Source organism: Equus quagga, chromosome 2, assembly GCF_021613505.1.
Source record: "Equus quagga isolate Etosha38 chromosome 2, UCLA_HA_Equagga_1.0, whole genome shotgun sequence".
Lineage (NCBI taxonomy): Eukaryota > Metazoa > Chordata > Mammalia > Perissodactyla > Equidae > Equus > Equus quagga.
This window is the reverse complement of record NC_060268.1, coordinates 26,749,032-26,762,202: the sequence shown is the minus strand read 5'-3', so window position 1 is coordinate 26,762,202 and position 13,171 is coordinate 26,749,032. Positions and strand designations below refer to the sequence as shown.

The following is a 13,171-nucleotide window of genomic DNA, read 5'->3' as shown; positions in this document are numbered from 1 at the left end:
AAATCGAATTCCAAGCTGCACTGTCTTTTATGTTAATGAAAGGGCTTTGATAGGAGTGGAACCCTGAAAATTAAGAGGGAGACAAATGGGCAGAGTCTAGTGAAGCTGGGAGCAAGGCCAGAATCTTGGGCATGTGCCCTGTGCAGTTGCAGGAGGAACCCTGCCCTTGGTTTAATGCTTTGTTATCACTGTCTTGTAATCTTAATAATTTTATCTTTGTACTTTTGTAAGTGAAATCCCATAAGAGGATAGAGCATGTGTGTGAGTAGGGGAGATACGTGGCACAGCAGGACACAGGACAGGAACACATGCAGGCTCAGGTTCATGGTCACAGCAGGCAGGTGTGAGCTGAGCTGTTGGGAGGGTCACCTATTGTGACTGTGCATACTTTGAACTATCTGGGGCTCAGATATTTAGCAAAAGAGTGCAGTAAACTTTGTTGGGAAGTGAAAGTGTATCCATGGACATTTCAATAAAGCACTTTGACAGTTTCTTACGAAACTAAATATATTCTTGCCATACGATCCAGCAGTGATGTTCTTGGGTATTTATCCAAAGGAGCTGAAAACTAACATCCAAGCAAAAATCTGCACACTGATATTTATAGCAGCTTTATTCATAATTTCCAAAACTTGGCAGCAGCCAAGATGTCCTTCAATAGGTGAATGGATAAATAAACAGCAGTATATTCAAACAAAGGAATATTATTCAGTGCTAAAAAGAAATGAACTATCAAGCCATGAAAAGACAGCAGAACCTTAAATGCATGTTTCTAAGTGAAAGAAGCCAATCTGAAAAGGCTATATACTGTCTGACTTCAACTACACGACGTTATGGAAAGGGCAAAATGTAGACAGTAAAAAACCAGCATTTGCCAGTTTGAGGGGAGTGGGAAAGATGAATAGGCAGAACACAAAGGATTTTGAGGGCAGTGAAACTAATCCGTATGATACTACAATGATGGATACATTTGTGTAAACCCATAGAATGTACAACACCAAAAGTGAACCCTAAGGTAAACTATGGGCTTTGGGTGATTATGACGTGTTCATGTAGGCTTATCAGTTGTACGAAATATGCCACTCTTGCGGGTAAGTTGATAATGTGAGAGGCAATTTTGTCACTTTGCTAGCACTGATATGACTTCAGATCCACCACGATATCAGATTTATTAACCCATTTATATGAATTTTGTTACAAGCCTTTAAAAGAGGGCAGGTGCTTCTTATAAAGGCTGTGCTTCAGGTCCACATTCTATTTTTAAGGCTTTATATTTGGTTTTCATAAATTTTCTAAGACTGTGGTGGTTGCTGTCTTGTGTTGCTGTCACATCTCCTTTGGTTTTTACTTTTTCTGAGAAACGTCTGTGTACTTTCTGTCAAATGCCATGCACTCTCAGAAAAAGGGATTTCAATATTATCATCTTCTTCCTCATTCTGTTTCCTACACAGATGTTGGTGGGAATGGGAAGGGCCTAACCAGTCCATCTTTGATGGGGACTAGTTACGTGGTTCCTGAAAAGGGCCTGCTGCCTTGCTCATCTCCAGCCAACAGAATCTGCAAGGACATGAGGCAGGTTGTGGAACAAGGAGGAACAGCAGCTGTCTGTGCTTGTTTCTAAGTAGATCCAACTAAGCTTCTTGCAGAAATAGTCCTTGTTAAATCTTGTTTGCTGGTTAGGGTAAGATGGAAATGTGGAGAGCAAGACTAGATCCATAACTCTTGAAGATTAATCGCTAGATACTAGAGCTTTATACAAGAAAAGAGAATAAGAGTAATTAGACAAATGAACAGATATATTGGATTTTATTTACATTCTAGGTTCTGAAGTCAGGTCCACCTCTATTGCAATAAAGATAATGTTAATAATAATATAATAATAATAATAATAATGGCCTAAGCAAGCACTGTTTCAAAACAGATGTGTCATAGATAAAAAAATGGAGTGATGATCTATCCTAAGAACCTGAAATCAGAAATCCCAAGAGTCCCTTGCACCCCTATGTTCACCGCAGCATTATTTACAATAGCCAAGATGTGGAACCAACCTACATGCCCAGAAACTGATGATTGGATAAAGAAGATATGGTATATATACACAATGGAATACTACTCAGCCATAAAAAAAGACAAAACTGGCCCATTCGCAGCAACGTGGATGGACCTCGAGGGTATTATGTTAAGCGAAATAAGCCAGTCAGAGAAAGACGAACTCTATATGACTCCACTCATAGGTGGAAGTTAACATATTGACAAGGAGATCTGATCGGTGGTTACCAGGGAAAAGGGGGGCTGGGGGGAGGGCACAAAGGGGGAAGAGGTGTACCCACAACATGACTGACAATAATGTACAACTGAAATCTCACAAGGTTGTAATCTATCATAACATTAATAAAAAAATAAAAAAATAAAAAAAATAAAAATAAAAAAAATAAATGGGGTGATGAAACCCAAGCTCCTCTAGTCCCTGTTCCTGTTAAAAAATATTGCCAGGTTGTGAGCTGCAAACACGTTTGTTCAGTTAGATTTTAGGCCATTCTGTCTTGGAACAATTCTTTTAAATTAGAATAGATTTCTTTAAAAATTGGAGGTGAGGGAATGAAATAAGAGATGCCTGGCCTGATGTGGAGAAGAGCTACGCAATATGAAATCCTTCTTGAATCGTGAGAACCTCACGCAGACGTCTAGAGTACTTTATGATTGATTTTTCAGTGCAGCAAAGTGGTTCTTTGAAACAAATGCTCTTGCTCAGACAAGAGTTCCCATTTGATGTAAAACATGTACACAGACACATCCCCCTCTCCTCACACATCTTGACTTGGACCGCATGCTTCTCAAATTTTTAATTTAACTGAGGTGGCAGATCTTTACTTTCATCAGTTCACATAAGGGTCTACGTTTTGAATACGTCTTTGATCACTGTCATGAGTCCACAAGATGGCAGTGTCTTCTCAGGGACCCTGAGGAAAGCTCTCAAGTATTCCTGTGTATGTGCACGTGTATGTGGGTGAAAGACAGACAGAGAGAGAGAAGAGAGGAGGGGCTTGGTGGTGTAGCCGGAGTAGTGAAGTCTTTTTTCAATTGGTAGAACAGATTCTTTTTTTTTTATTCCTAAAGCAGAAGAATTAGAAATGTCTGAGTTGGACTTATTTTTTTAGGGTTTAAAACTTGAACCTTCAGTGAACCAGGGGATGAAAGAATGAGGAAATCCTTAAGACTTTTACTAGTAATCCTGTGGCTTCAGTTAACCTGTGAGTTTTGGGCATCTCTTTGGGAAGATAAGGTATAAAATTCGGAGTAGTTTTCTATTCTCGGCCCATAGGTAGAAAAGTGAATGTGTTTTTCCCTCTAACTAAGGGTGGGTAGGGGTGCAAGCCCTGTGAAAAGATCATTTAAATTCTGGAAAATAAGCTTCCACTACCCAAACAATCTTCTTTGACTGACCATTTTCTTTTTGCACAGGTGTGAGGAGCCAACAGAAGGGAGTGGAGCAGAGTCCTGGATCTCTGCGTGTTCCAGAGGGAGACGTTGCCTCTCTCAACTGCACTTATAGTGACCGTACTTCCCAGAACTTCATGTGGTACAGACAGTACTCTGGGAAAGGCCCTGAGTTTCTGGTGTACGCATACTCCAACAACGACAAGAATGAAGGAAAATTTATAGCTCAGCACAGTAGAGCCGGCCAATATATCTCTCTGCTCATCAGAGATTCCCAGCCCAGCGACTCAGCCACCTACCTCTGTGCAGTGAGCACACGGTGCTCCCCCAGCACCTGCAGTCTGTACCCAAACCTGCTGGGGCCCTTCGAATGCTTGATATAGAGATTAGGCTTCAAGGCAGAGAAATCCTGTTTGCTATCCAAAAGCAAATAGAAATTAAAAGCATTAGCCATAGCCATAGAATGCTCCATACACACAGGCAGGGCGTGGGAGCACCAAATGCCTTCAGGTTTCCTGAGAAGGATCTCTGAGGAATTATCTTTTTTTCTTTTTTTTTGAGGAAGATTAGCCCTGAGCTAACTACTGCCAGTCCTCCTCTTTATGCTGAGGAAAACTGGCCCTGAGCTAACATCCGTGCTTATCTTCCTCTGCTTTATATGGGGGACGCCTACCACAGCATGGCATGCCAAGCGGTGCCATGTCCGCGCCGGGATCCCGCCGGCGAACCCCGGCCCCCGAGAAGTGGAACGTGCGAACTTAACCACTCCGCCACCGGGCCAGCCCGTGTGAGGAAGTATCTAAAAGAACTCCAGACACTGAGGAGCTTTGCTATGATGAGTAAAGACCTGCATGGATCAATTATCAAAGACCTTATGGTATTGAGGATGTCTTAAAAAGCATTGGTGTGGAAAGTTGGAAACTGCACAGATCATATGAATTCCCCCATTCCTTGGCACTATGGAATTGCCCAAGTCCAGGAAAAAAATGTCTGTGACCTAATAGAAGTTAGGCCTTGTAATAGATATTACAGTTACAGGGGGAAAAAAGTCACATTTATTGTAAAGCTGAAGATGTGGTCTCTTAGACACAATAAAGCGTCTGGGTATAAATGACTCTAATGATTGGCAGTTGGTAACTCTGGGCTTCCATGTATGGAAAGACTGATGGAAGGAGATGCCATCTATACTTATAAAAAACTAATGGCACTTTGTTCTTGGTTCATATTTAAGAACGAAGGGCTGGGTAGCAGGATGGACTCCTTATGTTGCTGTGCCCATGTCCCTTCAAGGTTTCTTCCTGAATGGGGAGGTTTGCCAGTAGTCTGGGCATGTGGGTGCCCCACATTAATTGGCAGGCTTCTTGTTAGATGAGTGAGCGGGACACTGGTTACTAAGTTGTTTTTCCGATTCCTCTGCTCTTAAAGTCAGTTCACAGGTGGCTTAATTCTGTCAACTACTCACGCTATAAACTTCAGCAGTCTGGGTGTGTTTTTTCAACTTTAGCAAAGATTAAATGCTCATGTAAAGGCTGACCTACTAATTTTCTCACACATAAGTACAGAGGGAGACTAGCGTAGCTATTCCACATATTGACCTTCAGTTTGTCCCCCTGTGTTCTGTCCCTCCCGCCCTCCCTCATACCCACTCTCCTTCTCAGCCCAGAGCCTCTCCAGGGTCCTAAGGAGTAGGTTTCCTTCACTCGCATGGCCACTGAAATCTTCTCATAGTTCATTCTGAGCTGTGCTTTTCCCCTCTCTGTCTCACCATCAATGTGCTCACATTCACTTTCTGTCTTATGGGAATTGTTGATATCTTTCATCTTTTTATTATTTTTCCCATTATGGATTCAGGTTCATACTGTTTACAATTCTACATTTCATTTCAGTGAGAATTTTGGAAAGAAAGTGGTAGAGGCCATATCCTTAGTCATATATTTTGAATCAGAAGCATACTCAAGCAACATTTAAAATTTCAAACTTACCATGTGATTTGCCCTCACATTTAAAAGAAAATCTATAGGCAGAATCAAGAAGTAAGTCAAAACTCAAGGGAAAACTGACTTCAAGCTGGTAACAGTCAACAGAGGACTCAAAAAGGAGTGAGTTATTGTGACTTTGTGAAAAGGACGCCTGTTGGCCAGATTCTCATTTCACCTGAGATTTCTCTCCTTAGTTATTTCTGTTTTAGGTCCCAATGGTGTCTATGCTGAAATAAATTGGGTGCGGAAGTCTTCTCCCTTCAGAGCTTCATCTGACTATTGGACCATCGAGCAACTTCCCTTGTTGACAGCCCCATCTCCCACCCACATGGGACTGCTGCTTGCTTAGCTGTGTTGAGTGTCACTGTCCCCCAATCCCACATCTTCTCTACCCCCAGCAGTTCCTCTCACTTCTGGTTTGCTGCTTGCGCTCCTTCCAGCTTTATTGAGTTCATATAGGTTTACATTTCTTTTTCTCTCTTTAATTCTTTCCAGAATCGCTTATTTATATGTCATATTTTCCTTATCTTTATAATTCTTCTCAGATGTCTCTGCAGATGTTTCTCTGTCAATGTTCTTCTTAGTGTGAAGTCCCCATAATTTGGCAGACTATATCGGTCTATTCTGACCATGGACAATTGGAGCAGGACTCTCACTTTCTCCACTTAGACACATGGTGCCTGTTACTTTCTCATAGCCTTAACAAATATCAAACTTGTTCACCTGAAACTAAAGAGTCTTCTGCATACTTTCTGCTTGACAAAGAAAAGTATTGTCTTCATTAGTTTGCATTCATTAAATAATTAATAAAGCGTGTCTCAGGCTGAGTTTAAGTATGAATTTCTAGTCTAATTTGTTTTTTTCCTTTTAGCACCAAATAAAGGAATAATCTCTTTCTCCTACTCTGATGCTCACATCCAGAAGCATAAGGCCATATAAAGCTGGACTCAGCTGAGGCAACTGATCTTGTTATTTCTTCCAATGAATGGCTCTAAAAAATAATATAGAATCTCTTAATATTATTCCAAAGACTAGAATAGTCTTCTGTGACTAATTTCTCAGTGAAGTGAATTTCTATTCCTACATGACTCCAATTTCTCATTTGTTTTAGGATTAATACCACATACTGCAGAAGGTGACATCATCACAGATTTGGGAAGGAGGAAACATTCTGTTGAAGTTGTGATTGTCACATCTCTGAAGTTAGAAGGAAACAGCTGTCTTGCCTCTTTGGTCCTGCCTCTGGCCTCCAGAGGGAGCTGTTGCTCAAACGAGAGGATTCTTTTGTTGCAAATTATCCCCATCCACTTAGCCCCTCCTCCACACAGCTGGTTGAGGTAGCCTCCCTGCCCTCTGTGCAGATGGGAACCTGTGATGAGAATAAGAGGCCGGAAGAGATCCAAGCTCATTAAGAGAAAGAGTATTTTAACAGTTTTTGAAACTTTTTAAAGCAAGAGACTTGTCCAGCCCAACCTCCACACTTTTCGTACCTCTGAAGTCTCGGTGACCTCAGCTGCTGTCCTACCTGCTCCTGCTCCAGAGCCTGCAGTGTTCCCACTGCTCAGCCATGCTCCTGCTGCACATCCCAGTGCTGGAGATGGTTTTTGCCCTGAGTAAGTAACATTCCGCTCCCTTTCCTACTTTCACAAAGGTAAGCATGTTCTAACTGGAATCTAAATAGAGACTTCTTTTCGTCATGGCTAAATCTGCCCTGCTTTTAGTTATACAGCATTGATGTTTCAGGAGGGACCAGAGCCCAGTCAGTGACCCAGCCTCATGTCCACATCACTGTCTCTGAGGGAGCCCCTCTGGAGCTGAGGTGCAAATACTCATCTCTTCCGTCGTATCTCTTCTGGGACGTGCAATATTGCAACAAAGGACACCAGCTTCTCCTGAAGTACACATCTGGAAACAGCCTTGTTTCAGACACCAGAAAGTTCTGAGGCTGAATTTAAAACAAGTGAAACCTCCTTCCACCTGAGGAAACCTTCAGTTCATTGGAGGACTTGGCTGAGTTCTTCTGTGCTCTGATGACACAGAGTCCCTGGGACTGCAGGGGGAGCTGAACACAAACCTCCTGAGACACTGGGACTTTCTGTGACTCAAGAACTCAACCCAGGGAGTTTTCAAGAAGGTCTCTTTTTCTGTAAAGGCAAATAGGGCGGGGTGGGCTGAGCCCTGGGGAGCACTTGTCTCCTGAATAGTAGCTTCAACATCAATTCTGTGCCATATTTGGGTAGACTCTGTACCAGATGGAGGTCTTCTGATGAATTTCTTCAGGAGGGACCACACCCCCAACTTGCTACCCCCACTCCCACATTGAGGAAACTACATCATAAAGTATCAGAGTTCTGAAGTGAAAAAGGCAAGAGCATTTTTACAAAAATGTCATCTCTAGCATTCATTATGATAATGAGCACTGCCTGTGGTATTGATCAATATGTGGAAAACTGAAGTACTTGGTTATAATGTTAGCTGACAAGCTGTGCTGCAAATATTCTCAACTATGGAAACCTGTACAGCACAGATTCTTAATTAGTGCAGCATGGATTCTCAGCCTAGGTTTAAAGTTTAACTTCAAATACATGTATAATATCCCACTGTGTGATACTGATATATTTTAAAGTAAATTAAATATCATGACACCAAGATTTCTAATCTTGTGTTACATAAATCCAATAAATAAGTTGAACAGAATTGTTAATGCAATATGGAAAATCTAAAAGCTATTCAGTTGTAATTGTTTTTTGAAACATCTATTCCAGTGATTTCCAAATTAAAAATTTGAGGCCAGTAGCTCATAAAAATATAACAGAGACAATAGATTAAACTACTGAAAAACTCTTAGGCATTTTATCTTTAGAGGTCACACTAATTCATGATATAATATAAAATTGCATACTCAACAAAAATTTCCAGTCTTTCAAAGCGTTTAACAAACTTCATAGGAAAATGGGCCTCCACTACCAAAGTTCACAATTTCAGAGATTCTGTTAATTCTAACACAGATATTTAAGACCAGGGAATATTTTTATTTCCTCTCAAGCATTTGTACCAAAATGCCAACATGTTTAAGATGATTTATATCCACTTTATATACATACTCCAAATTGTTATTTGTGGTTTGATTTATATGGTAGGATTAAAATAACTGCCCCTCAAAATATTATAAAAAGTTTACACACAGAAGTTAAGCCTCCCTTAATTCAACATTTCATAACTTTTTTGGCAGAAATTACGAGGTGAATGATTACACTTCTTAAAAAAATTTACAATTACTAAATCTAATTATTAAAAATGAGTTGAGGTGGAATTCCCACCTTCTTATAAGTGAGTCTCTAGAACTATTAACACATTGATTTAAAAATAATTTATAAAAGTAGTTCTATGAATCGAACAAAAAGGGGGTAGAGAGTCCATATTCAAAGATATACAGACTTGGCTCTTTCCTCTCTTGCTGCATCACTCACTTATTCTCACTTTTATTTCTTTGGCTGTAGCTGATACCTTAGTTTCTAAATCTTGGAATGCCAATTCTTCCAATTTTCCTTTTGTTCCCGTTTTCATTTTTTTGGGAGTTTTTCTGACAAAAGATTTGTCCTTTCATGGTCCTTCAGTTTGCTTTGGTTTCATTTTCCAGAGACAAGACTCTTACAGTTCTCCTCTTGGGCTTCTTCATCAGAAGTGGCCTTCCTCTTGGGTGTCTTGTTAAGTGCGGTGCTAGCTGTGGTTTTGGTGCTGACTGGAGGCAGTCACTTAATGGGAGCTCAATCATACACTTCTTATAGAACACCTTCAATAAATTGCTGTGAACTTATTTTAAAATAGACTGGAAAAATCATATTCAACCTTAAAGATGCAACTTGACAAAATATTTTAAGATAGTAACCTCCATTAAATGGCATTTTGAAGAAGAAAGCAGTTTAGTTAAAAAAAAAATAATCCTGACCCAGACTGAGAGTTCTTTTGCCCCCGATAGTCTGTAGATGGTCCTCAGGAGAGAATGGAATGAGGGCTCTGGGGTTCTGGTGAGGCTGACGAGTAGTTGGCCTGACAGTTTTAGACCACTAGGAGGCTCTCCAGGCTTTATTCTAAATGAGGAACTTTTTTCTCAAGTTCTTTAATTTGAATGAGGGTTAGCAGCAGTGAGGGGAGCATCTGAACTAGTCATATACTATAAGAACGGGGGGAGGGGCCGGCCCCATGGCCAAGTGGTTAAGTTCGTGCTCTCCGCTTCAGCCGGCCAGGGTTTCACCAGTTCGGATCCTCGGCACGGACATGGCACCACTCATCCGGCCATGCTGAAGCAGCATCCCCATGCCACAACTAGAAGGACCCACAACTAAAAGTACACAACTATCTGCTGGGGGGATTTGGGGAGAAAAAAAAAAGAGAGAGAGATTGGTAAGTTGTTGGCTCAGGTGCCAATCTTTAAAAAAAAAAAAAAAGAACAGGGGAATCTACATATATTCATCTGTGAGGAAAGTGTACCCTTGTGATGGGTGTAATAGACAGGGGCCCCCAAGCAGAACTGAGCATAACCAGGGCCAGGTGAAGCTAGAAGCTCCAGAAGAAAACATCTACATTACTTATTTATACTTTTTATTTTCATGACTAAAAATTCTGAAATATCAGCCTTTACTCTCACTTTGAAATTATTCCAATGATTTCTATCTTCTATTAAAACTCTTCTGAGACCAAAAAAGGGGTAAAAGGAGATTAGAAGATGAAATGAGAGAAAAATAATAAATATAGAGGAAGAAGAAAAAACAAAAGGAGAGACTGGGGAGAAAGAAATGGGACATATTTACTTGCATTTTGGCCTGTTCTTCATAGTCACAGAGTAGAATTAGCCAGGTTTACCTGCAAAGTATATAGGGAAAGTTGTAGATAGGAGGACAAGGGAGATGGAAATAAGGTCAGGTGGCCATCGTATACATGTTCTATTTCTCTTTCCATAAACCAAAATCTTGTTGGACACATTGTATCTGTTCATATGACCATAGGTCTGAGGTTTACAGAATTGTCCTAGTTTCATGTAATTTTATTACTCCTTTAAGGTGATTAAATAAGTAAATAATGCTTTCAATGATATGTTTGCTTTCTTTGTGAGGGCTTTCTTGTAAATGAATTGTCAATAACTTTTCAAACTATGTGTACTGATTTTTGGCTGAGGAAATTTGATCATTGACCTAATTTTTTCAGGGTATACTTGGCCTAGATCAGGTCCTTATTTCTCTCTGAATATCTTTTCCCTTTCTCTACTCTCTTCCTCACAGTCTGATTACTGGGGCACTTTAAGTAGAGGAAATCCTGGGAGAGTGAAAAGCTTAGATGTTTCTGTGCCCGTGGTCAGCAGCTCAGCAGACAGCAGGGTGCTGATATCAGCAGCAATGTCAGTACCCTGCTGAAAAACCAGAAGAAATTCTCTTTGCTCCCTGCTCTCCTTGTATTCTGCTTCATGAAGGAAGATGGATCTCAGCCTTCCTGTTCCTTTCTTCTCAGCTATTTGGGGGCCAGAGGAGAGGCTTCTCAAGAGAATCAGTTTCCTTCTTAGAGGTCCACTGATTTCTGCAGGCCAAACTCACTCTGTGATCCGTAGTTTTCTGCTCTTTATCCTGGAGTTCCCTGCTACCTGACCCCAGACTTAAATATAAGCCCCAAATGGGATACCCCACTTGAACTCTCTCGGCCTAGCCTGACTGGTCACCACAGAAGCTCCTTGGATAAGCACAGGGGATCAAGGACATTTTCAATCCCCCATGTTTCTAGAATTGCCTTCTTCCTAGGCCAAATGATTGTTCCTTTTATGGCCTATTAAAAAAAAGGAAAGAAAGAAACTTGTGAAACTAAAATTTTAAAGGACCACTTCCTGTGGTGGGGATGTTCAGAATCAATGATGATGGATGGAAAATAACTTGATTTGATAACGTTTAAACATTTCATTGACATACCTGTATGGAAGTTTAAAGTTCTATGAAGTCTGATCTATCAATATTTCCCTTATACTTTCTGTCATGCCTAGAAAAATTCATGGCTATCCTAAACTTATATAAACAATAGTTTATCTTTAATTTTAGTTTAAAATATTAAATATTATTTCATTTGGATTTTATTTTGCAACAGATATTAAGGTAGGCATCCAAATTTATTTGTTAATTTCTAAATGACTCTTCATTCATGAAGGCACATATTATTGAATATGCCATCTTTTCTCTATTTTTATTATATTTAAATTCCCATAAGTAATTTGTATGTTTGGACTTTCTTTCCTGTTCCATTGATCTCTCTAGCTGGACCATTCTAATAACAATTAGTAGGGCATTACGCTTTGTCTTATTAACTGTAGAGGAAATCCCCCTCAATTCTGTTTGAGAATTTCAAGGCTTCCTGAAGACTGAGATTAACTGCAGTATCAGATTTGGCCTCTAGAGAAAGATGCTACACAAATTGAACTCGGTAGAAAGTCAGAACGCAACCAGCCCTTTGAGGAAGAGTTTTTGCTTTACCTGCTGGGTAAACTCACTCACCGCTCTGTCAGAGTGTCCACGTGGCTGAACTGTTTCCAGAGAAGAGCCTCCTGCCTCCCCCCAGGTCAGACATGAAGCCCATCGTCCTCTCAGTGCTTGTGCTAATGTTCACACTCAGTGAGTAAAGTTTTTGTTATTCTATCTTTCTATGGTCTTCTGATTTAGAATCAGTTTAAAGAAATATTCTCCTCAGTCTGCAAGACTCACCTGATCCAGACTTGGTGTTACAGGAGGAGCACGAGCCCAGACAGTGACTCAGCCTGAGGAAAGCACCTCTGTCATTGAAGGGGCCCCAGTGCAGGTGAAGTGCAGCTACTCATCTTCATTGAGTCCTGTGCTCTTCTGGTATGTCCAGTACCCCAATCAAGGTCCTCAGTTATTCCTGACACACACCTCAAGAAAAAGCATCAAAGGTTTCACAGCCAACCTTAACAAGGGTGAGAAGTCCTTCCATCTGAAGAAGCTATCAGCTCAAAAGGAAGACTCAGCCATGTATTACTGTGCTCTGAGTGACACAGTGACTGGTTTTACAAGGGAAGCAGAGCACAAACCCTTTGGGAGTTACAGAAAATATTTCTTTGTCAGTTCTCTACTTGGCCACAGTGGGGCGCTCTTTCTCTAGAGACTGATGCTGAGTTTACCTGTTAGACACAATATCATCAGTTGTCAGTTAGCTATAGATTAACCTCGAAGATTTGTCCAAGAAATTTCTCAGTATCTACTCTGCCTAATTAGTTTTAAAAAGAGTAAGTGTATTTACTCTGTCTAGTAGTGCCTGGAAAATATTTTTTAAATTAAAGGTATAGAGCACAGCATAAAAACCATTCTTTTCTTGGTCTAGAAAAGAACCTGGGCCTCTCCAGGTTTAAGTGGTACAGCCCCACCTCTCCAAGTCCTTTGCCACCTCATCACCCTACACGTGTTCACCACCATATACCTAAGCACAATTCCTTACAAGTACTGTGCTGTTTCATGATATGTGATTGTTCATCTTCCTGCATCTAGTGCCTTTCCTCTCATGCACTTCATGGACTCCTACCAACTCAATCAGGGTCTAATCAGGAACAAAAAAAACCCCAGTAATTTGAGCAAGGAAAGTTTAATGTAAAGAATTATTAACCAATAATAGAAAAATAATTAGTAACGTGTAAAAAGAACCCTAAAGATAGGAATAGCATACATACATACAATAGCACACATAGGAGAAGCTCTTATCTATAGGAC

The 13,171-nt window shown here is 40.5% G+C and overlaps 1 pseudogene and 2 gene segments (V, D, J or C); all 3 read left to right on the top strand.

Annotated features, from left to right (window-relative positions):
* The first annotated feature begins 3,199 nt into the window (after window positions 1-3,199).
* LOC124235029 (T cell receptor alpha variable 12-2-like) lies at window positions 3,200-3,821 on the top strand. The segment is given in 2 exon segments: window positions 3,200-3,251; window positions 3,463-3,821. Coding segments are annotated over 2 exon segments (411 nt in total).
* Window positions 3,822-4,690: 869 nt separating this feature from the next.
* On the top strand, window positions 4,691-7,483 carry LOC124235028 (T cell receptor alpha variable 8-4-like; annotated as a pseudogene).
* Window positions 7,484-11,955: 4,472 nt separating this feature from the next.
* Window positions 11,956-12,569, top strand: LOC124235027 (T cell receptor alpha variable 16-like). The segment is given in 2 exon segments: window positions 11,956-12,064; window positions 12,178-12,569. Coding segments are annotated over 2 exon segments (438 nt in total).
* Window positions 12,570-13,171: the final 602 nt, after the last annotated feature.